This window comes from Xiphias gladius, chromosome 1, assembly GCF_016859285.1.
Source record: "Xiphias gladius isolate SHS-SW01 ecotype Sanya breed wild chromosome 1, ASM1685928v1, whole genome shotgun sequence".
Classification (NCBI taxonomy): domain Eukaryota; kingdom Metazoa; phylum Chordata; class Actinopteri; order Istiophoriformes; family Xiphiidae; genus Xiphias; species Xiphias gladius.
Genome location: NC_053400.1, coordinates 29,501,178 through 29,525,713, shown reverse-complemented (window position 1 = coordinate 29,525,713; position 24,536 = coordinate 29,501,178). Strand labels below are relative to the sequence as shown.

At 41.2% G+C, this 24,536-nt stretch overlaps 2 protein-coding genes across 6 annotated transcripts in view; one reads left to right on the top strand and one right to left on the bottom strand.

Annotated features, from left to right (window-relative positions):
• Nucleotides 1–1,001: 1,001 nt before the first annotated feature.
• Nucleotides 1,002–19,524, bottom strand: ttc17 (tetratricopeptide repeat domain 17). Its single transcript, XM_040131929.1, has 25 exons — nucleotides 19,333–19,524; nucleotides 18,634–18,723; nucleotides 18,287–18,456; nucleotides 17,967–18,078; nucleotides 16,857–16,988; nucleotides 16,592–16,701; nucleotides 16,333–16,480; nucleotides 15,262–15,401; nucleotides 14,388–14,548; nucleotides 14,148–14,260; nucleotides 13,732–13,884; nucleotides 13,234–13,349; nucleotides 12,873–13,029; nucleotides 12,590–12,661; nucleotides 12,050–12,274; nucleotides 10,575–10,794; nucleotides 7,544–7,663; nucleotides 7,007–7,302; nucleotides 6,707–6,860; nucleotides 5,784–5,904; nucleotides 4,373–4,532; nucleotides 3,452–3,535; nucleotides 2,524–2,643; nucleotides 2,278–2,421; nucleotides 1,002–2,099 (listed from the first exon to the last, which is right to left on the bottom strand). The coding sequence occupies exons 1-25, from the start codon at nucleotides 19,501–19,503 to the stop codon at nucleotides 1,968–1,970; spliced, it is 3,621 nt and encodes a 1,206-aa protein (XP_039987863.1). The 5' UTR covers nucleotides 19,504–19,524; the 3' UTR covers nucleotides 1,002–1,967.
• Nucleotides 19,525–19,649: 125 nt separating this feature from the next.
• The window catches only part of traf6 (TNF receptor-associated factor 6), a 7,712-nt gene continuing 2,825 nt past the window's right edge, over nucleotides 19,650–24,536 (top strand). The window contains exons 1-9 of one of the 5 annotated variants that reach the window (XM_040124765.1): nucleotides 19,650–19,738; nucleotides 19,899–20,064; nucleotides 20,235–20,306; nucleotides 21,380–21,705; nucleotides 22,003–22,153; nucleotides 22,906–23,064; nucleotides 23,184–23,255; nucleotides 23,647–23,724; nucleotides 23,876–24,199. In XM_040124765.1, coding sequence (XP_039980699.1) covers nucleotides 21,380–21,705; nucleotides 22,003–22,153; nucleotides 22,906–23,064; nucleotides 23,184–23,255; nucleotides 23,647–23,724; nucleotides 23,876–24,199 — 1,110 coding nt within the window. In that variant the 5' untranslated portion in view covers nucleotides 19,650–19,738; nucleotides 19,899–20,064; nucleotides 20,235–20,306. Of the gene's footprint in view, nucleotides 19,739–19,874; nucleotides 20,065–20,159; nucleotides 20,307–21,379; nucleotides 21,706–22,002; nucleotides 22,154–22,905; nucleotides 23,065–23,183; nucleotides 23,256–23,646; nucleotides 23,725–23,875; nucleotides 24,200–24,536 lie in introns of all 5 variants that reach the window. The other 4 variants (XM_040124756.1, XM_040124727.1, XM_040124746.1 and 1 more) reach the window with 4 other exon arrangements.

Here is a 24,536-nt window from a genome sequence, read left to right as displayed (position 1 = left end):
GGTGCATTTTTATTTTTTTTTTTTTTTTTTTATGTGAACGGACACGCTGTTCCATCTTTGGATGGGTGCTCCACGCTGCTTCGGCAGTATGGTATTCAAATAGAACAGCGTTGAGCTGCCAGGTTTAAATTTACGTCTCCCATGTTTATTGCTTTAAACGTGTGAGATTGGAAGTAAAAGCATTTCGTTTGGCACAGTGCTATGACTAATGACTTACTATCACTTTCAGGTTTATGGTTGCCAAACTTCAAAGGTGTAAAAATGACTTCTACCCAGAGTGAAATGATACAGTGTACTTTACACGTACGTGTTTGTACTGTATACACAGATTTTGAAATGATCTGATTAGTGGATGTAAAAGAGTTTTACCATCATAACTAAAAATACAAGTCTAGGTCGGGTGGACATTACTTACTCTCCATTCTATTAAAAAAATAAAACACTAAATTGGAAAAAAAAAAAAAAAAAAAAAATCAAAGTATTCCCATGTTTGAGTGTGATAACTAAGCTACAGTTTGGACGTTTGACTTCATGTATCAGTCATTACAGAACTGATGACTTGTGGCTTCTGGTTTCCCTAAAAATATGCGAGATATTACAACCTATGCGAATTTCTTTTTGTTTCTGATCACAAAAGTGAACCGGATTTAGAATGCATTTTGGACTATCATCAGATAGGGAGACTGTAGGAGCTGATAAAATGAGTCTTGAGAAGCTTGGAGAGTGCCACCGTTAGGTTGGTTTTAAAATCTTCACTAGAAAAAAAAATAAATAAAAAATGCAGTCACGTTTGTGTTTATGCAGAGTTTTCAATCAGGGATTCATACTGTGTGGTGTGGTAAAGTGATAATAGTGGAATGTTACAACATCCGCAGTTTAAGCTTAAAGGACTCCAAACACTTGGTTTTTAATTCCCAACGAGACGAAGAACTGATGAAGAGAAACGAACCAATGAAATCCACACATTGCCTTTAATACTGTACATTTAATACAGATTCCACTTTTTTTTTTTTTTTTTTTTTTTAAATAGATGGTCAATGGCAAATCCTTTTTCTGCCTGATGCTTTTCATAAGTTAAGAAGCAAATGTAATAGCATATTTCATGTTCTCTCTTTTGTATTTAAATTAGCTTTGAGCAAAATCAAAGTTTGTAGGGCCCTTATAAATAGGAATGTTATAGAAAAAAAGTGCAAAAACTGAGAATTTCCGTCCATTTTATGAGGCAGAAATAGTGACAGCATTTATTGTTCAACTCATTTAACCTCTGAGTTGAGAAGCACATTCCTTACCATCTCAGCAGAAGATTTATGCAAATACTGTATAATATCCTTTTCCAAACAAAACAAAACCCAATTTAACGTTCAATTACAACATGGCAGCAACTCCAGTCTGTATTATGTTTGTTTCTTGAGAACAATGGAACAATATTCTTGTATTTCCTTTATTTTAGATGCCACCTCCACATACCAAAATGCTAAAAGGTTTTCAAGAATGACTGTGTGAGCTATTCTTCCAATTATCCCAGATTGAGATCAAAATATTGCAGAAGAATTAACAGAAACTTTAGAGCCTTATTCAGTTTTATCCCTCTTCCATTTTGCAAGTCAGGCAAACCCAGAAAAAACTGAGTTTGACAGTCTTAACTTCTTGATTGTTAGATAACAGGAGGCATCCTGCATTTAACAGATAGATTGTGGGGCAAAATTATCTACAGTTGTACTCTGTGACGTTTACTAATTCTTTGGGAAGTTAGACCTCAAAGAGAAAAAGCCATATATGTCTGCATATGAATCTTGATACCTCACCTTTAACCACATTCAAGTCTCATCGCACTTTATTTTGTTTAAGTTATCTGTGGTTTCCAGGTGAGGTAGTGTCTGTGTGTGCGTGTGCCTGTGCTCCTAGTGTTCCTTATCCGGCGTGTGCATGATCGCGGGGTACACCTGGGATCAAACCAGGAGAGTGGACTAGGGCTGACGGCGTTCCCTCTTGGTGAGCAGGTAACACTGAATGGTTCTCAGTCGATCTTTGGCAGGGGCGAACTCCGGCTGCAGCTTCAACGTAGACTCGTACCAGCGCATGGCTTTCTCAAACTCCTCCTGTCGTCACGAAACAGAACAACCACGTCACCGTTAGGACGCACGACCTCCGCTACTGCTCGATAAATGCTTTGACGTTCTGCTATAGCACTGGGCAATCTTGAGGAACTGAGCAGTAGGTCATGTCACTACAAGGAAACAAATAACGACCAAATAGTAACAGAGAGGTAGGCATTACCATTGCTATGTAGACGTTGGCGAGGGTAAAGTGGTTCACAACAAAGTGCGGGGCAATTTCCACTGCCATACGGGCGACTGTGAGGGCATCGTCCCATAGCCGAGCGTTCTGGAAGATGTTGGCCAGGCTGATAAGGGGCACATCCTGGTTAACAATTCAGGAGGAAAAAGAATGTTTAAAACAATCCTTTATTTAGTAAACGTACTAGGTAGGTTAAGTGTTGGGAACAGCTGATGTCTAACTTGCCTTCATATGATGGGGGGCGTAGTTGAGAGCCTGTCGTAGGCAGTCGATGGCTCTCTTGCCTTGACCTTTCACCCTCCAGTACAGTGCAGCCATGCTGGATAATATCCATGATGTCTGATTCTGCAGTTTCAGGGATTAGACAATGGAAAAACATGTACAATTGAAATTGAATTGGTTGAGTGCTATTGGTGTTGTAGTTCAAGGCTATAAGAGCTGGGTGTTACTGCTAATAAATTATTCACAGTAATGGCACCTTCTCCAAATAACTATTTCTTTCTTTCTTGCACTCCTGCAATTTTTCATCATTATTTCAATTTACCACAAAATAGCACAAAAACATGCTTGTCGTAAGTGCATGATCAGGGTTGGGATGGCTAATGACACTGAGCAGCCTTCGGCGTCTCTCAAACACCGTTGAAGACACGTTTAAAAGTTTGAATGTGTACTCCCGTCCTTACTTAGTGGCATTTCGCCTCTTTCCTCAGTGGGAAAATCTGCCTTAATAACTTTGATTGTTTGGTTTCCTGATATACCTATATCCTACATTTGGAGAAAAAGAAGAGTGATGAAGAGTTAATTCATACAGCTCAAGACAAAGACAAATTGAAAGTTTGCAAATGAGCAAATGTTACGCAACTGAGTGTATTTTATATAGTGCAGAATGCAATGTGTTATGTCACCATTTCAAATTGCACATAACTATTATTGGTTTAGTAATGCTTAACTGTGGAGCGGTATGCAGCATTGTAGGAAGGAACACAAGAAAATTTGATCTTGACCGCCCCCCCCCCCCAAAAAAAATACGCAGCCAAGATTGTGGGTATATGAAATTGCTGTGCTGTTGCACATTCTGGTGATAGTTGTGAAAACACAAGTTATTTTAATGCAAATGTTTCTACCGAAACTGGGACCACCAGAGAGCCCTTACCTTCTCCAGTACTTTAGCGATTCTTGTCCCCACCTGCTCAAAGGACTGAGGGGAGAACTTATCCTTGCCGAGGTTCTGCAGGACCTGTGGGTGAGGACATGAAAAGACACGTGTGAGACTATTAACTAAGGCTAGTGTTACACTTTCTGCATCTGCGAGTACGCGAGGGTCCACTAGGGTCCGAGTGACATAAATTTCATCATCAGGGGGAGTACGCTAGGCTCTGTGCAGACGTCAGGGTACCCTCCAATTTTTTGTGACCCACTACGCTACAAGGGCACCGACTGCACATGGTCCGCACCGAGGTGACTCCAAACAGACCAGGAAGTGTTATAATGAAAACCACCGTCCGTGGTGTCCACAGGTGTCTGTGTGCACGTCCACAAGGGAGTATAATTGAGGCTTAAGAAGTGTTGCTACGCTGATTATTTAATAGTGTGACTGTCAATGAGGTCGTTTTTTCTATAGAGTGTAACAATGATTTTCCATTTGACAGTTTCTATACGTTAGGACTGTCTCTGGGCATGCATTACCTACCCCTGTTGCATATTCTTTAAATCAACCTATGACTGTCTTGGCTGTTAAACCTTGGCTTTGCAAATTCTAACATTAGCTACTGGACCTGCTCTTTGGTTTTTTTTGTGGCACCCAGCACAAGTTGTCATTTCCTCCTGAAATCTGAATTCTTCAAATTAAGTTTGCATATTCATATATATATATACACATGGTTTATAGAAGTATATCTGTGGAATTCAAACTCGTTTGAATGCGAATGTTAGACGTGTGCAGTATTTTCTCATTAGTTTTTATAACTTTATCTACCATTCTGTTTATTACTGCTGTGATAGAGATGACAACCTCTTTAGAAGGGAAGAAGATGCATGTTAATTCTTGTAATCTATGGCTTCTGCCTCAGCCTACCTCACGCAGTTGACTCTCTCCAGTGTAGTGGATGGCGGCACGATTGGCTACCCCTGCCAGGTGGTCGAGGGTGTGCATACTGGCAGCTAGGTTGGCGTTACATAAAGGTTCAGCAGCTGGCTCCTGGAGTGGAGTGGCAAAGTCTATGTGTTCTGTGATGCTAAAGACAGACAGTGAAGGGAAAACGTAAAATTAAAACATAAAAGACTAAAAACTGTATTTACTGAATTTTAGTTTCTGATGTGCTATGATGCAAGAATGTCAATGAGTCAACAATGGGGTTTTTTGTTGTAATAATTTTTATTATTATTAGTTTTTTAAATTGCATTTGTGCTGGTTTATGATTATTTGTTGTCTGCTCCTGTGGCTCAGACTGCTGAGTTGGAGCGAGCTAGAAACATGAATAAAACAACTGGAAATGAGGGGCAAGCGCTTCCCAAGAAACAAGACCCCAATCTGCCAGATGGCGGCGCTGTAATTAAGGCCTAAAAACACAAAAACACACTGTAAGTCCGACCAACTTGAAATTTGACATACCAGTCCAGCTCGCTGTGCTCTACAAAAAAAGCCCCTTGAACCATTAAAGTCCAACATGCTGGATTTTTAATTTTTGCTAAATTGCACAATTTGAAAAGACTGTAAAGTGACAGCTACTTTTTGGATTTTGACTGTATCAACAACAAATTCAGTAGATAGTCTTTTGGGACTGAGATACACAATTCTATTATGAATGGACACGTTCGGTCAAAAAAACATGGCTGTCAATCAATCAAAAAACATATACGCATACCATGCAACCTGGATCAATTGTAGCTGAAACAGAACAAAAAACAGCTAGGCATCATAATAGTACCTTCCGTTACAATACCCTTTTTCTCTCTTCATTGCCCGTCATTAACTCCAGTCAAAGTATTTTCTTTTCCTAATTCTTTTTGGAGGAAAATATTACTAAACAGCACTAAAGTATATTTTTTTCTATCACTGAGTTCCTCAATATATTTACTACATGGACACTTTTAAACAGAATTAAACTAGCTGAAGTGATTTTGCTCGTCTTTGTCAGGCCTGAAACCCGCTCGTTGCTGCTTGCGGCTTTAATTTTTTTGGCGATTGAGGTTAGAACCCGCAAATTGACGCCTGTATATTACCTTTTATTTCCTACTCCTGTTTTCGAATTCAAAACACTCAACAGGTATTTCTTAAAAACCACTCCACACATATCTAAGGTATCTTAAAAGCTTTGTGGATATTACTTTTCAAACAAATTTGTGTGTACATGGTCAATATTTCAGCACCTACTAAATTCGCAGTTATATAATAATGAGGTACATAAATCCTCTTCTGGAACTGACTTGTTGTAAGATAACATGAGATGAAACCGAGACCATGATCAGGACAGTGGGAGTCTTACTCAATGTTCTTGGCAGAGACAGCCAACCAGGTGCTAGCTACAGTGGTGAGGTCAACCCTTCGTGTTCGCTGGCATTCCTCTGGCCCTGGCCAGCCAAGACTTGTGTAGTCCCTCCAGCGACCTGCCCGGAAACACAAAAACCACAAAGACATCTCTCTCAGTTGGTTTAAGTCCAGTACCTTGGTGCTTATTCTGTGTAAAATATAATAGCGCTGGATGGTTTATCAACTTTTTAAAAGGTATAATCGGTATATATTTTCAAATGAGATATAGGATGAGACAATACTGTTTGAATTGATATAGTTGGATGTTGCGTTACATAGCCCGTTTCTTCCATAGAGCCGTGCCAGTCTCCGCACAACCCCGCCCCCACTTTCCCTCTGCATCTGTGCGAATGCCCAACCACTCGCTCACAAGTTCTCCCGAAACACGGAGGGAGACGCCGCGCCCGTCCACACTGTCAAATATAACTGTAGTTGTACTTAATTTTAATCATTCTTTCATTGTTGTTGAAAACAACCGAAGGAGCATTCTTAGAGATAGCAGCGTTTCTCATACAAAGGCTCTAATTGGGCAGCGTGTCCAGGTAGATTATACCCGCCCAGGTAGATAAAATCGTTCAGTTTCAACCGAACGCTGTATTTTACCCTTTTCAAAGTAATTAATTTTTGGCAACACACCTGTGAGTTGCGTGCGCTGCAGTGACATAGTGGGGACTACAGGCCTCTCTGTGTGCAGCCGCCTGGCTAGAGTCTACCGATAGCCTGCTTGTGACGCGTTTAGGAAACATCTGTAAATTTTAGCTCCAGAAAAAAACCTGGGTTACACTCTCCCTCTAAACTGCATGAGTCTCTGCATGCACATCGGTCACATGCTGCACCACCCACCACCACCCAACCCTGAAATGTAGGTGTTTGCGGTACCTGAAGGGCCAGGCGATGGGATAGTTGGCCCGCTGATCTCCAAGACAGAGTGTCCCCCAGGCAGTGACTCCCCGTTCTGGCTGTCATCAGAGTTAGCAACACTTTCTGTCCCATCCACCTTAGCCTTCCTGACCCGTTTTACCTGGAAGGTGATCTGATGAACAACAACAAAAAGGCACTCGAACCTTCAGATCAACTCTACACACTTCAGTCACATCAGTTCCACTCATAACTACAGGAGACTGGTGACTGCTAATCAAACTCAACTTTGTTGTCAAAAGGGTGAGTTTTCACACTTACCCACTCTGCTCCCTCATCGTCCTCACAGTTTCCAAAGCAGGGCCCACCACCTGCACGGGCACCCATGACACGGTCATTCTTTAGCACCCGGATACCTCGCAGGTCCCCTCGTTTGCCTCCAACATCCAGTGCTCCCTCAAAAGCCCCCATCAGGTCCTCCTTCAGCTGCCACTCCTCCTCCCCTTCCACTCCTCCACCTCCAAATGGGGTGGCCATTTTAGCTGTCCCTGAGGCAGAGGGGGAAGCCTGGTGCTGTCCAGCTGCCTCACCTGACCCATTACTGTCCAAGATTAGCTCTGAAAACAAATGAAAGAATTTAATTACAGTAGTGTTGAGCTACAGGAGGACTTACCAAACTGAGCGAGAGAGAAACCCTTTTTGGAGTCTCATAAATATTTTTTCAGGGCAGACAATTAGGTCAAGTTACATATGACACTGATGTGGTCTAATTCTCAGTGACATTTTGTAGTGCAAATTTGAGCCACGTGGAACTGCACTGAACTGAAAGTCCGTTTCATATCATCATCATATTCTTACTCTCGAAGAGCAAGGAGTCCTCCATTGCAGAAATGGTTGGTGCTTCCTGCTTCTCTTCACTGCCCTCCCATTCCTCCAGCTGTATACCAAGGTCCTCCTCAGCCATGCAGGCAGCACCCTCTGGATGAACACAAGTCAAGGGAAAATTATTACTCCAAATCTAACCACGATAGTAGACCTGGAGCAGACATTTACTAGGTGGCACTGACAACAACTGTATTCGTAATCAATTGGCAAATTAATTAACAAAGACTGGTACAAAAGACGTATAGCATGAAAGAAACACAAATGTTAAACGTCTTCCCAAACACTGTTCTGTATATTCATAGATATCATAGTAATGTACATTAGTGAAATAGTAAATTTGGAATAAAATAAATATTCAGAGACTTGAAAAATTATCCCTCTCTTGTGTGTGGAATTTTGTGATCAAGTTATTACAGACAAGTTACTAAGGCAGTTTGGATATTTACTTTACCAAACAAATCAGTCCTTTCTTTTTGGCGTGCTACTAGTTCTTAGCGCCTGCAGCTAGACACAGAGTTCCAAAGATTAAATGTTAACCGTGTTGAAGAGATTGACGCTATTACAGTTGGTGATGACATCTGTCACAGTTGACTTTGTATCAATTTTTTTTAGTACATTTTTTCTAATGGTTTTCTGTGGGGAATAAGCAAAACATGATAAAAGATGCTGAATGTCACAAAAACTATAAAAGGCTACAAGCCTGAAACTTGTTGACATACTTACAGATATTTCAGTGCTTCACATACCCAAAAATTGTGGCAATACTGCCAATATGTGGTGAGAAATGGGCTAACCAATATTGAAAAATGTTTTGGCTAGTATCTCAGCAACTATGAGGTGTAGAAGAAAATGTCTGGTGTCTATGGGGTCAGTGGGTGATGCCATCGGATATAGGCCACGCCCATTTGCATCATAAAAAAAAATGTTCCACCATTTAAAATTTTTTGCTAGACATATTTTTGACTCACTATCTTACATCCTTCATCCACCCTTCCCTAAACTTGGTACATACCATGCGTGTACGGCCCCAAACATTGCCCATGTGGTTTTTTTTTTTTTTTTTTGCAGGGATCTAAAAATCGCTGAATACGAACCATTGCTACCCCCAGATAGAGATGACTAGAAACATGGTTCCACTTTAAATATCCAAGCATGACTATGCCATATTAGCTTGTGAACAGCTTGTTTATCTCTTATAATTAATGAGTTATTAATTTTTTAATGAGGAATGTATAAAATCCGTACTATCTCAAAAACTGTACTGAACTGAAGCTTGACAGACAGCTGGGCCAAGGTGAAGTGCTTCACATAGTCAAAATTTGTTATGACGGCACTCATTTTCTTAGTTAATCTGCAACTGACCAAGATTATGAATCTATGTATCATAGCTTGTTTTTCCACAACCTTGAAAAAAATTTGTTTGACTGTAGCAATACTGCTAAAAGGATCAAAACATGTGGGAGAAACTGCAGCCACCATAAAATGTATGAGAAAATTTAATATGAGAAAGGTTTTTAATTCTTTTTTGTGCGTTTATTTAAACTTTTGCCCCAACTTAAGGTGGGTGAATGTTTTAAAAGTGCTTGTGTGACCTCAGCAATATTTAGCTTTGGAGAATAAAATATAGACCTTTCTAAATTTGGCATCAGCTATTTTCTGCAGCTTAAATTATTGAGTGGCAAAATTTCTCCACTTCAAAGCACTTTTCTTTTCACTCCCACTGATATGAATAAAGAAGCAGTTGCAGTCGCTGCTCAAATCAGAATCACAACATACTACTTGTTTCTCACAGCCACTCTTGCAGCTTCAATGGACAACATGGGGGTTTTGAGTGTAAGGCCCACAGCATGTGAGTGCATTTTGAGTCCATGGCTAATTTTCAGTTTCAGTATAGCCCACTGGTAGAGTTGGGAATTACAGAAAACAATATTTACCTCCACCAAGGAGGTTGGGTTTTCACCCGGGTCTGTTTGTTGGTTTGTGCGTTTGTTGTTTTGCTTATTTGTCAGCCGGATTTCGCAAAAAGTGAAGAACGGATTTGCACCAAACTTGGTGAAGGGGATGGGGCATGGGCCAGAAAAGAACCCATTAAATTTTGGCCCGGATCCGATTAAAAGGGTGGATCCAGGGATTTTTTTTTAATCACTTTCCGTAACTGACTAGATAGGGCATTTTTCTCCTTGGCAAAGTATGCGCTCCTCTGAGTGCCATTCTAATTGTAAGCTGTGATGAAATTACTTTGCAAAACTACTTTTTTTAAAATCAGAGGGATAGACTGACCAGCTTCTAATAAACACCATGAGGTTGCAGGGTAGTGCATTCATTCTTTTACTGAATGTTAATAAAAAATAAAAAAAATTAAGTAATGTTTTTAGAAATAATGAAAACAAATAAAAAAATTTAGAAACAAATTGTCAGGTTCTGCTTAAGTGGCTATATTGCATATTAATGTGTTATGACCACCGCTGAAATCAAAGCCAAATGTCAATACTCCAAATATAGTGCGCTTTATATGTAAACTGTTCGTAATATAGGGCAAATATCGGAAAGGGATTCATTTCCTAGATCTGTCCATCTGTCCACACAGCTCAGGTTTCGATGAAACTTCAGGGAATGATGCTCATCACCACTCTTATCTCTGCATTTTTGTTACATATAGAAAGATTAAGCAACGATAGTGCTTAGGTTTAAGAAACCTACAAATCCTTCAGGCTCCCCCACATCTTTAACACCGTACAATTTAGCAATTGTTAGACTTTAAAAAACCCACAATACATATTGTTTTTATCGTGCAAAGCCCTCTTTAAAAAAATTTTGCTTGATCTTGCTGTAACTCCCCAGTGCCTTCAGATCATTGCTGATGTTCTGAATCTGTACTGCTGTTCAGAGTTCAGTTGAACAAAAATCAGGGAATATGCCTTTAAAAGTAGTAAATCCTAGGGATCAAGTCCTTTATACTTCAGAGATACTGTAAAATACACCTGTATGTGTTTGTGTTACTCACCTGAGCAGGGCTGTCGATGTGAAAGATTGTAAAGGAACGGGTAGAACTGCAGACAACGCAGCAGAGGCAGGCTAGTGCGACACTGTTCACAGGCAGCAAAGGATGAGAAGGAAGAGGAGGAGGAAAGGGCCATCACCAGAATGTGGCGGAACAAGGCCAGAGCACCTGTCACATTGCCCTGGGCCAACTGCAAACTCACCAGGCTGAGCAGAGTGTGGGGCTGAGGGAGAAAAAAAAAAAAAAAGCTGATGGGTAAAGAGTGAAAACTGACACTCAGCTTTAGCAGACATCGCTATACATCCTACAGTGATATAGGGACAAAACAAGGTATATGCATTTTTTTCTGAAACTGCAACAACACTTTTGCAGTTTATGGCGATTGGTTGAGTCATATATTAATGACTCATTGCAATTCCATACCAGAGCTTACCATCTCCAGTTCTTACATAGTTCTCTACCTGTGTTTCCTGGATTGGTATATAATCAACATGAATTGTATACACTTATGGCCATATTATTGGGTACACCCCTTTTACTTTTAAGTCCCTGTTTTTTTTTCAAGGCTTGATTTACTGACACTTTGGAAATGTCCCCAATCGATTTTATTCCATACTGACCAGATACCATCTTGCAGATTGAGCACATTTTCCAGCCACACACTCATGCTTTAAATCTTCCCGTGTTACTCTTTTGGGTTTAAAATGTGAACAATCTGCAGTGTACTGGAGAGCACTAAATTGGTGTTCTTGGAATCAACATGACGTGATGAGTGCTTTTTGACATGGCACAGCATACCGCTGGACGACTCCATTTGACAAAGAGATCAGTGTATGGCTATTACAAGATGCACTTAGTCAGCATCGTTTGCGTGATGAGACGTATTGTTCAACTGGTATTAAGGAAAGGGTATCTTTTGTATGGTTGGTGAGGAGTTTGGACAAAGTACATTTTGTCCCAGACACATGTCATATATAGGCTTGCATAACTACTACATGCATAAGCTTGTAGAGTGAAATAAAAATAAATAAATAAATGTTTAAAAAAAAGCAATGATCCGACAATTCTATTTTTATTAACATTCAAACATCTTTACCTCTTACCACAGAGATCCACAGTTAATGTGACATAATAGTGTGTGGTATAATGGTAGAATTGGAAAAGTGTTTTTTGCTAACCTGAGGAATAAGAATCTGTTTATACAAACATATTAAGCAAGAGAAGATGAAGAGTGTGATAACTACTATGATCTTGGGGTTTTACCGATACTGATTCACTGGTGTATTGATGTATTGAGTGTTGTATACTCCAAAAAGCAACAAACATATGACTGGCTGTCTGAAGGAGCTGCTTATTTGTGTCAACAAACATGTACCTATATTGGGCCAAAGGTGTAGAGTACACGTAATACAGCGTATGTGTGCAACTCCAAGATGGTAAAAAAAATGGTAAACGGTTATTTACCAAAGTGCCTTTACCTCTGATGCATTAAGTGTCAATGCTTGCTCCAGCAGTGTGTGTGCGTGGGTGGTCAGACCATGGTGTAGCAGCAGGTTAGCGGCGTTGGTGAGGGGCAAGTGGCGGTGGGAGGGCGGAGCCGAGCTCAACACTTGGCGCAGGCACTGTAGGGCACGGCTGCCATTGCCTTTGGCCCGCCAAAATAGAGCTGCCTCGTTGTGGACCTGCCAGCTGGGTATAGTGGCCTATATATACAAACAAACTTCTGTTAGCTCTGAGAGAGACTTCAGATGGGTTGAATTTTGAGCACTTTAGAGTGGCTGGAGTGGTTCATGATCAAATTCCCAAATCTGAGATGTGATGGACAGTTATTATCAACTCAACAACTTAAGTTAGAGTGTGAGCATGGCCTCAATAAAGCGTAAATTCCCATTCAATTATTAAAGACAGAAAACCTTTTATGTGCCACTCTCTACAAATTCAGCCCTTCAAGCTTTTTATACTAGGTAGTGAGATACATTATTGTGCTACGAGAACAGAGGAGTCAGGAGCTCTCTTACTTGTTTCATAGCTTGAGCTACTCTGGAGCCAATCTGCTCCAGTGTCCATCCTCCACTGCGCAACTGCAGTATCTGTAATCACACAAAGTAATATTCACGAGTGGATATTCTTCTGCACAGTTCCACATATCATACAAAACACTCACACACTCCGACAAACAAAGTAAAGGCAAAATAATTCTGTAAACATACTGCAACATAGTATCTATCTATCTCAATCATTTTCCTATTAAAACTGACACACACAAACAGACATACAGTAAACAAACAGGCAGACAGATACCTGGGAGGCAAAGGGATCTGGCAGCTCCTTTTCTTCCAGCGGCCAGTCTAGTGAGGCTGGCAGGAGGGCTGGATATGGTTGGGGGATGGGACCACAGTCTGGCAGAGCTGCTGTCTGAGGAGGACTGCTCTTCCCATACAGTAGAGTTGCCACTGGGCTGATTATACACAATTAGAATTATTTCACTCACAAGCAATTTTTATGTGGTAAATCTTTTCTCACATAGCTTTAAATTGTTATCCTTTGCTTTGACGTGCGGTGTAGTTTTGAAGATCACTGCGAGGATTCAAACTTAAGTGGAATGTAGCTTTCCTGCTACTAGGAATCCACGAAATACCCCCATTCAGTAATGTGTACTGACCTGAGGGCCTGTGTTTCAGGTGGAAGGTAGTAGGTTGGGAGCAGGTGAGCAGGGGGAACACTTGGGTACTCTTGGGCACAGTCAGTCCTCTGAGGCCACAACATCCTCTGAATGTCCTAAAGCAAAAAACGTACTGTCAGCAACTCTTGATCTCCTAAACAATACCGAGGTATAGAGGTAATACACACGAAATGTCTCTCCAGGAGTTTGTGATTGTTTAATCAAAATTTCAACTAATCTAATGTTTTAGAAGCAAATTTTTCTTAAAAAAAAATTTTTTTTGGACTCTCCTTACATTCATATGCAAAATCAAATGGGATCCAGCATCCCTACAGTTGTATTACGTTGTTTGATAGGTCCAATGTGGTCTCTGAATGTTGTTGAATGTTCATTAGCATTACAGAGATGTCTCTTTTTTTTTTTGGTGTCAACTTGATGGTGTACTTTGAAGTCACGGAGTTGACCTGCAAAGAATGAATTTGCATGCAGTTCTCTTGCCTGTGTGTAATCCTGATGGCTGCCCCAGAGGGCAGCAGCAGGGTCTTGGTCTCCAGACACAGAGGGATGGAGCTGGGGGCTGGCCGCTGTCTGGTTTGAGTTACGCTCTGACACAAGCGCCACACTGGATGCCACTGACACCTCCTCTGCAAACTATGAAAAAAGAGAAAGACAGGAAGAACTGAGAGACAGAAACTAGCAAAAGCTTTTGCCCAGTAATGTGTGAAAAATAAATTATTTTCTTTTTACTCGCTTCCATTGATAAATATCCACTGAAAGCTGTACCACACAACATGTTCTTTTTGTGTTGAAAGAACAGTGCATTGTGGTTTAAATTCTCCCTGCAGGGGAAACCCAGGGCTAATAATCACCTCCTTCTTATAAACATCCTACATTGTAATATCTTGAAAACTCACTTGGACATAGTGGACATGTTCAAAAATATCGCCCCGGTGATAGCGCACAGGCAGGTCAAAGGGGCAGTAGAGGCTGCGCTGCTGCTGACCCAGCCGACACATCTGATGGTTCCCTGGAGCACACATGACACACAATACTCAGGTCAACTGAATTGCGAGATAACACTACTTGCACACCTCAGGATTGTTCTAAGTGTTCTCATTCATGCCGTGGTCTAGTTGCTGTGCATGGCATCCTACCAAGTTGGGCTTCCTTGGCCATCTGGGTCTCATGGATAATGTTGCGCAGGATCTGCTCTTCCTGCAGCAGCTTGTGTTTGTCCAGTGCCTCCTGCTGGCGAAGGTAGTGGTCATGCTGCTTCTGGTACTCCTTCAGCTCATTCAGCGTCCGCTGCAGGGATCTACAAATATAGAAAAATGAGGACGGGGAAAACAGGACAGTTGGGAGAAATACATAGCAGGTTATCTGCAAAAAGATCCACTACATTCATGAACATAACACTGACTCTCTGCCAGCTCTGGGTACTATTCTTTTACTTTACAGGGTGACTTTATTTTGATTTTGCTGTAATCATTAAAAATCCCCAACACATACTGAATGATACATTACATTTTCCTTGCAAGCCACTGTAGGTTGAAATCCTTGACCAACCAATCATTGTTCAAACAGAATTATGGTAGACAGCCTCAGGTACTACAACCTGTTTTCGTGCTTACAAGCCCATTTGTAAAGAATAGGTCATGACCATAAATATAATATTTTTAAACCGTGAACATTGAAAAGAAAGAGAAAAGAAGAGAAACAATTATTAGAATGCCTACTCAAATGCCTTAACCAAGGATCAAACGGTATACTGGTATAATGATATTTTATCGTTTGTGTCTCTCAGTTATCTGTGTGTCTGTGTGTGTGTCTCTCAGTTATCTGTGTGTGTGTGTGTGTGTGTGTGTCTCTCAGTTATCTGTGTGTGTGTGTGTGTGTGTCTCTCAGTTATCTGTGTGTCTGTGAGTCTCAGTTATCTGTGTGTCTCTCAGTTATATGTGTGTCTGTGTGTCTCAGTTATCTGTGTGTCATTGTGTCTGTGTGTGTGTGTGTGTGTGTGTGTTTGCCTACCTGTGCTGGGCTTCCAGACGCTGCTCCAGCTTCTGCTGACAGAGCACAGCATGCTTCCTCCTCAGAGCCTGCTCAAACCCTGGCTGGGCCTGCAGTGCCTGCTCGTAACACAGCACCGAGTGATTGTATTCCCCAAGCATCTGGTCAGACAGCGATAGAAAAGGAGATGTAAAGACCACAGAAATGGCAGAGGTCAAACACTGATTTGTTTCATGTAGGAATCATACTAGGACAAAAATAAAACAACAGACCAAAAATGTCAGAGTACTACACACTGGTATAAAGCTCTGGGGACCTCAAAAATAACCATTAAACTATATAGATACAAGTTTGGTAAAATGCTGGTGATTTAATTAAGTCCTTTTCAAATATAACAATGTTATTTTGGGGTCTTGGCTGGCAATACACTGTACGTTTATATTCAGTAAATAGTATATACTATATACTTCCCAGTGGGAAAAGAAATTACTGACAGCTAAATTCTATCTCGTTTGTTTTTCAGGAACCCCGAACCTCAGCTACAGATAGTGAGATAGCAAAAATCGTTATCAATAAATCTGCCACCACATTAGGTACACAACACTCTCCTGTGAGCTACTCTCTCAATAGTAGGAAAAAAAAAAAAAAGAAAAGGGATGAAAACTCAGCTTACTGTTATTTAATTGGTTAAGTCTCTATTAGCTATTTATTTCTTAGCAACACCTAAAAACGGTAAGGACAGGTGGGCAGCAGAAAGAAAAAAAAAAGGGAAACAGAAACCATTTCTACATTTGCGCTACCATTACATACAAAAATTATTCAGTTCACTGGATAATTTTACTTTCAAATGGTTTTCATGGTAGACCACAAGAGTCTAAACTATTCTGTTTAGTAAGCTTTTACTGTAACACATTCAAACCTTACTGATAAAGAGTTTCAAGCTTATGAACGTGGATTTTTGGAGTGCCCTGACAAATCCAGGAGACAAAAGTTGTGATACTATGGTGTTAACTATTAGATTAACCAGTTGGTAAGTCTGTGGTTTAAATACACAACCCTCTACTGCAGTGGAATGGTTTCTCTTCGACTTACAGCATAAATGTTTCCTAAGGTGTAGTGGCTGGTGAAGAGATCCGAGGTAAGGTCCAAAGCAGCGTGGGCGAGAATGGCAGCATCTGCTGAGAAATGTGCACGGTGCAGGATGTTGGCCATGTTGACCAGGGCCACATCCTTGTGCTGCCTACAAGTACAACACACACACACAGCATGAGAATGTGGACACCTGTGAGCAGTCTCATATAATGCAGTACAGTATACTAGTGCAGTTGGTTTCGGACCAGCCTGACAGTACCTTGGGGAGAAATGCAGAGCACGCACCACACAGTCCACCGCCCTCTGAGGCTCATTCTTCATACGCCAATAAAATGACGCCATATTGTACAGTACCCAGGACGACGAATTCTGGAAAACACAATCATAAAGACATGCACAAATATACTTTTTTTTATAAACTTCTTCTAAGGACGAACTGCTAACTGTTAGGCCTCTATTCTTTTGTGCAATAGCAACAAAAGGGAAGTAGGTTAGTGAGGCAAAGTGGTACAGGACGACCTTACCCTCAGTAAACCTTGATGGATGCGGTGGCCCACCTCATCAACACTACGACCCAGCTTATGAGACAGTGAACTAAAAATGGGATCCTCCTTAGAAAGAAGTGGGGAGGTCAAGTTTGCCCTCTCCTGCACACCCTGGAACGGAAAGATGGGAAGAATCAATTGCTTGGAATTTTTGCGTGTGATCAATCAAACACAAACGCTACATCTCTGTAGTGCACATAATATGCAGTGCACATAATATGCAGTGCACAAATGACCTCACCTGGCAGCAAGGCTAACTAAGATTCTGAAGTTTTTCCCAACTACATAAACAGCATACTAATTTCGTAAGCACAAACTTGACATGTCTCTGCAACTATACACACATAAATATGATACGATGTGCTGGTGACCACGCAGTCGAATAACCAGATGACGTCAGTGAAAACGATAAATGGATGTGTTGGAGTTATCGGGGTTTTCCACTCTGACTGTAGCCAAATATCAACTTTATTAATTGGTACTTGCCCACAAAAACAACACTGCCCTTTACTCTTTACCCAAGGTCCTCACTTATAAAACTGTTGTTGGATTTGAATGCAACCTTAAGATAAAATCATGTTGTAGATTACGGTGAGGTGCATATCTTCACAAACGCATTTTTTATTCTAAAGGGGTCGCAGAATATAAATTTCTTGACATCTGGCACAAGGAGGGATGTAATTTACCGATATGCAGCTGCCACCACTATCAGCCTTTTAGACTTTATTTACTATTACAACACTAACTGCTGCATTTTGTTCGATAAGGTTGGCTGGGCTTCCCTGACTGAGATACTTAATAACCTTTGGTATGCGTTTAGTTGCTAAGTCTATGCCAGAAAATGGCCATCTTATACATCATCTTTTGTGTCCTTGAACTCTGGTCCATGCTTAACTTGCTCCAGTGACTAGCTAAGGCTTTAGTAACCCTGTGCCAGAACTGATCGAGACAAGACTGCTGTTAGCATACAGATTATTACACAAAAAAAATAAATAAATAAATAAATAAAAAAGCAACTTAAATAGATGATTCATTTCCATCTTGCTCAATTTTGAAGAAAAAGTGTTGACAAGTTTGACCTCCACTTACCCTGAGATGCTGGAAAGCATGGATACTATAAGGTAGTTCGAACACTTTTGCACAGTCAGGCTTTTCCAGATCTGGGGGCAGAGCTGACTGGGAATCCACATAGTCTTCTGGACTACAGGATGGAGAGGCAGGAAGAAAAATAAACAAAAAACTTTAGGATGACAAGTTCATCATAATCATAAACACACACTAGACACACAATACCTCCATGATTGGGCTATGCATTATTTAAATGGTTCCCTATCCACTTTTTAAAAAAAACACTGTAGAGATAACAATATGAATGTTGGCAATGATACGTTTTATTAAGGAGAACTTACCTGATGTCTTTGCCTTCCAATGAGATATAAGTGCCATCGTACAGGTCCAGGTCCCCCAGGGGGACCTTAGCCATGATGCAGTCTGCATCCTCTTTGTAGTGTCTTTGCTCCAGCCCTGTGTCTCTGTCCTCATTCTCCTCGATGTGAATTTTCTGTGCCACTAGCTGCTTCTGTTCAACAACAACAACAACAACAAGGACAATCAATCAGTAACGACATGAATGCAGAGAAGATGACAGTTGACAGAATAGGTACCACACAAGTTCTATGACCAGAATGAAACGTAACAGCGAAAAATAACTTTGACAACATCCTTGCACATGAGAGATAAAATGAAACCCACACACCTCCAGCTTCTTGAGGTAGTTAACACGAGTCTCTTGCCGCATGAAGATCACAACATCATGTGGATGCTTCAGATTCAAAGGTGAGTCAACCTTAAAAAAAAACAACAACAAAAAAACAAAAGTGCCGTAAGGTCTGACATACAGTACGCTTATTCATGTCAGTCTCAGTGACTGCGAAAAATATTCTACCAGCGGATTAATCGAATGATATGAGAAGATTCAAGTACTGTTTAGACATGTAAGAAATGGTCCATCCAACTTAAGTGCAGATGTAAAACACTTATAAACTCTGAGCTTATTTCTCTCTAAATTTAGGTGGGACCTTTCTGGCAGTTGGCACCAACCAACATTAACGTAAAATCTGGCATCTTTATAAGCGATTTCCATCGCAGACGTTGACATGGGCCTAGAATATTATGGTCATGTTGACCTCAAACACCTAACGATAACGTCAGTTTAAAGGTAGCTGGTTTGAGCTAACTGACTCAGCCAAGCAAAACGACTTTTAATGCTACTTTCTCGTAGTATGTAACGTTGCCTAACCCGACCAATGAGTCTTGCTGAGTTCGGATTAAACTGCTAAAATAAAAACCCACAAAACAAAACGGTACCGTCAATGCTAACAAAAATAGTTAGCTGTTACAAGCTAGCCACCTAACGCAGGCGTTAGCAGGGCAATTAGCTAGCTAACTGACATACCTGTTGTTGAATTTTTCCATCCTCCGTGACAACCCAGTGAGTCGTAGCTCCTCCGGTGTCCACTATCAGTATGCAAAGAAGGATGAAAAGCTTCCCCTGGAATGATGTTTTTCGTGAACAGCTGACACGACAGGGCAAAGCCTCAGGACAGATCTTCCTGAGGTCCGCCATTTTTCTGTCTTCTTTTGCTCTGTGGCAGTAACAGTAAAAAAAAAAAAAAAAAAAAAAACAGCCTCCGGTCGGGCGGTGGCGCTGCTCATGACCTCACTGGGCAAATAAAAAAAATAAAAAATAAATATATAAATAAATTGAAAAAAAAAAAATCAACCGGTTGTCTATGATGACGTTTGGAAAAAAAAACAGGAAACTCTAGAAACGAAAAGTGTGAGACGTTTTCAAGTCAAAGGTGCGTATACTCTGAGAATAATATATACTTTTACAAACGTGCGTCAGAAGTTTAATACTGTCGTTGCTGCGTCGCTGATGAGGACGCGTGTTTGCCGCCTTCTTCTTCTTCCTTTTTTTTTTTTTTTTTTGGTCAGTATCGTTCTTTTAATCTCTTTTAGGCACAGCCAGGCTCGAAGTTGCAGTTCCGCATCCAGGGGCATGACTTGTCCGTCAAGTGACAACATTGCCAACGCTGTTTATTAGGCGGAGGTGTCAGGACCTCAGCCCTACGGTTCCGACGCCTCGACGGTAATAGTTTAGGATCCTAAGTCGCCGGACAACAGCGTGAGTAGTATATGTGGTTTTGTACACGCACGGCTACGGCTATTCATTTATGCCAGCAGCTGTGCAGTTGCGCTGACATTACTTTGTGTGTTAAGCTACAAATCTACAGCATCCTTCCCCATAGAAGAAGAGGTACCATGAACAGAAAAGGGTTTTCTGCTCAAATTCAGGGCTCAAGATTCACAGATGCCGGTCTGGAAAAGTCATAAAAACCTTCTTTGCTCAATAAGGTCCTTTTAAAGGTATTAAAAAGTCTTATTTTTATGTACATAAGGCCATGTTACAATGTTAGAACATTTCTTTTAAGCCTGCTGCAGGCAGTGATGCTAGTTCCGCTTACCTGGGCCGAGGTCATCGTTAATGCTTAATAAATGATATCATTAGGAATTACTGTTACACGCTGCGCTAAAAATGTCATAAAAATATCTGTAAATTAGTGCACTTTGTGATTAAGTCTAGGCCTTGTCATTCTTGCTGTTTTCACTCACGTTTTTCACGCTGAGGCCATTATGACCGTGAAGCTGATATTGAATTGCATCCCGTGCGGTATTAAATAGGTCTTCGAAAGTCGTAAAAATGTAACCAGGTGAAGCCCGCAGAAACCCTGGATTCAGGATTCGGGATTCGAGATTCAGAACCGTGCTGTATTTGGCATTTGGCCGACCTCACGTGAAACAATAGCAAAACAGAAACCTCACATGCCCTGCCTCAGTGACACAGAAGACAATTGTCAAAAACATGAATGGTTTTTATTGTTTGACTAAGGTCATGAAAAAAATGACCATGGCATTGTAGAGCTGAAACGGTCGACAGAAAATTGATTATTCAAGTCTCTTGCAAAGTAAAACTAGAACACGTCCCTAGTTCCAGGTTCTCAATTGTGAGACTTTTCTGTATTTATTTGTCTTATGTGATAGCAAACTAAATATGTGGGGGTCGGACAAAAAAAAAGCCACTAGAAGACGTGACCTCAGGCTTTATGTTGTGAAGATAAGGTTTTCACTATTTTCTGACAATTTAAAGAAAAAAAATGGTGAATCGATTATTTGAAAAACAAATCTGCTGATTATTCAATAATGGAAAATAATCGTTAGTTGAAGCCCTAAAGCATTTCCATAGAAACGCTATTAACGCCATAAACCAACTATGATGTGTACTATTGTGTACATAACATTACAGTATCTTCCGTTGGAGAGTAATTACACCTCTGGTGTTTTAGGTGTTAAGGAGTCACTGGATATGTGCTGTTACAGAACCTGGCTGCCCTAGGTCAATTTTTCAATAAATTGCAAATTTTTTGTCCCACCCTCCACAGATGGCTTGCTTTGACAGCAATAAAGGCAGTTTGGGGGAGGACAGCTATGAAGGAGCTGTTGGTGGAGAGCTGTCCGGTTGTGCCTTGGCAATGCTGGAAAAGGAGCGGGAATCCCTTCTCAGCCCGTCAGAGAGCCCTGGCACCTTCATCAGCAGCACCTCCACTAGTCTTCAGGCATCTGCCCCCGTCCAGGGCTACGACGTGGAATTTGACCCACCCCTAGAGAGTAAATATGAGTGCCCTATCTGCCTAATGGCTTTGAGGAATGCCATTCAAACACCCTGTGGTCACCGTTTCTGCAAGAACTGCATTGAGAAGTCCATTCGGTATGCTATTGTGCAGCTCTCCAAATAACACAGAAGACTAACTCAGGTTTATGATGCATTTGGTATCACCAGCTTCATGGCACATTCTCGAAGAGCTGTTAATCCTTTATTAGCAACAGAACAATCTGTCTAATTTCTGAGTAGTAATTAAGAAATAAATGTCCTCTAGGTATGTGTCTAAATGATGCCATATTTTTAGTGACAATAGCTTTCCTGCTAAAATATAAAGCAACGTGCAGAAACTGATAATCTTAATGCTCAGCCTAAATGATTCCTGTTCTTCCTCTTGCAAAACAGTGATACAGGACAGAGATGCCCTGTGGACAATGAAATGCTGTCAGAAGATCAGCTGTTTCCTGATAACTTTGCCAAACGGGAGATTCTATCACTAACGGTTCGCTGTCCAAACTCTGGTTGTGCTGAGAAAATGGAGCTACGACATTTAGAGGTGAGAATTTTACGAGTGGCAGTCATCTCTGATTCTGAATGCAGCTCAACCAAGAACATGGAAACGGGAAACTTTGGTTAAAAAGCCAGGATTTTAATATGACCCTGGATTGCACGATAAGTTTTAAATGATATTTAGGTCAGTGTGATTTACAGCGATATTTTACTGTATAGACCATAAATAATCACAGAAGACCATCATTGACCATCAGCCTCTAAAGATGAGGAAGAAGTCTTCAAAAGTTTGTATGTACACTGAGATTCCGATGGAACAAGTGTGTGTTTTATGCTGGAATGGCCTGGTTTGGATAGCACCATAGTTTAAAGGGTTAGTGTAGTTCTGTGATTGTAGTTTAACAAATCAGAAGGGTCTCCATAAGATGACTTTAAAAGAAAACTTACAACAAGTTAAATACTGGCAGATCAGCTTGCCTCTTCTCCTGTCAACACCACCGTTGTTTAGTTTAGGTATGAGTTACAAATGTGCAAATGCTGGACCGCTGATACCTCTGGTGAACCTTAAGGGATTGTTGGTGAAGGATCTTCGTAGATCACAACTGAGGAGTAATGAGGGTTTTCGGGGCCTGTCCCACTATACGTCCTTGTTTTGACATGTAAAAAATGGGATAGGTGTCAAGTAAAGAGCTGCATCTTTCTCTGGTGTAGACAATGAGATTGTTATATATGAGCCACTGTTGTCCTTCTACAGAATAAAATTAACTGCATTGTTTCAATATATTGTTTTCCTTCCAGAATCATTTGGCACAGTGTCAGTTTGCCACTGCGCCTTGCCCACAGTGCCAACAGTCTGTGAGAAAGAGCCACCTAGAGGAGCACACGAATGTCGAGTGCCGAAGGAGACCCGTGGCATGTCCAGATTGTGTGGCAGCCTTTGTTTATGAGGAGAAAGAGGTACTGTTGACTTCCTTATGTAATTGCTCCAGAATAGTTCTCGTAGCAAAGTCACATAGCTGCACTGTGTATCAGTGAGGATTAGTCTCCTTAAAATCTGGTTTTGGTTGCTCCTGCAGCTTCACGAGCAGCAGTGTCCCTTTGCCAGCGTGAAGTGCCAGTACTGTGAGATGGATCTCATCAGAGACCAGGTGAGTGCCACAGTGTCTGCCATGAAAAAGGCCCACGGTCAATTGAAATGTTTCTAGTGCAACGCAGTGAATTGTTAATCATTTACACTAAGGTCTGTTCACAAGAACTTCTCTTTTAGTTAAACAATGGGGAACCATTCCAGATCCAGTCACAGTGTATGTCAGAGTTGTTGTGGGCACCCACTACTTCTGCAATATTAAGTGGAAACAGTGATGTTTAAATGAGTTTTGTATGAAACTTTGTGGGAAATCAGTTCCTTCCAAGAGGGTTACTTCATTACATTTGTCTAAAATCATACAGTAATAACTGACTTCTTGAAACGCTTGTTGAAAACCCCATTTGAATAAATAAACATGAATGAAACCAAGCTCATGAAGGTTTTTGTTTCAGATGGAGTCTCATTGTGATACAGATTGCCCAAAAGCACCCATCGCCTGCAACTTTAGCACCTTTGGGTGCAAGGAGAGGGTAGGTGATCAAATTCAAAGTTTCTTGTGTTACAAATCTTCTTACACACTGTTGAGAGAAGAATCCCTGAGAACTTGGTTTGTCGCACGACTGTTAGTCCTATCAGCCCCGCAGACCAGATGTCACAAAAACAAATTGCTTGCCTCTGCAGATGCAGCGCCATAACCTGGCTCAGCATATGCAGGAGTTCACGCAGATGCATATGCGCTACATGGCTGAGTTCCTGCGTGGCCTTAGCCTCAACGGCACCACACCCAAATCCCTGTGGGCGCTTGGACCTTCTGTTTCCTCTGAAGATCAAGGAGCTGCAGCATCAGTTTCAGCCTCTAGTGGGCCCAGAGGAGCTGTAAGCTGTAGCAGCAACTGTGCTCCATCTCAGCCTAGTGAAGAGATGCAGAGGCTCAGAGAGATGGATGGACGATTGGTGAAGCAGGATCACCAGCTACGTGAGCTCATCATCTTAAAAGAAACACAGGTAGAGGATGTCTAAGATTACATCTAGATTACATTTGAATCAGGGATACCCTTTTTTTTTTTTTTTTTTTTAATCTATCCATCCATCCATCCATCAGCTATACCGCATATCTTTTTGAGGGGCGTGGGGGGTCCGGAGCCTATCCCAGCTGACATTGGGCGTGAAGCGGGGTACACCCTGGACAGGTCGCCAGTCTGTCAAAGGGCTCGCACTTTAGAGACAAACAACCAGTCACGCTCACATTCGCACCTTCGGGAAATTTAAAGTTGCCAAATAAACCTAACCTGCATGTCTTTAGACTGTGGGAGGAAGCCGGAGTACCCGGAAGAAACCCATA

Excerpts from the sequence above, each read along its gene's own strand:
- ttc17 (XM_040131929.1), bottom strand. The coding sequence starts at position 19,503 with ATGGCGGACCTCAGGAAGATCTGTCCTGAGGCTTTGCCCTGTCGTGTC. Across the intron at positions 16,481-16,591 it reads GCTCTGCATTTCTCCCCAAG|GCAGCACAAGGATGTGGCCC; the intron begins GTACTGTCAGGC and ends TTGTACTTGTAG. Across the intron at positions 12,662-12,872 it reads CAGATCCCTTTGCCTCCCAG|ATACTGCAGTTGCGCAGTGG; the intron begins GTATCTGTCTGC and ends GTGTGATTACAG.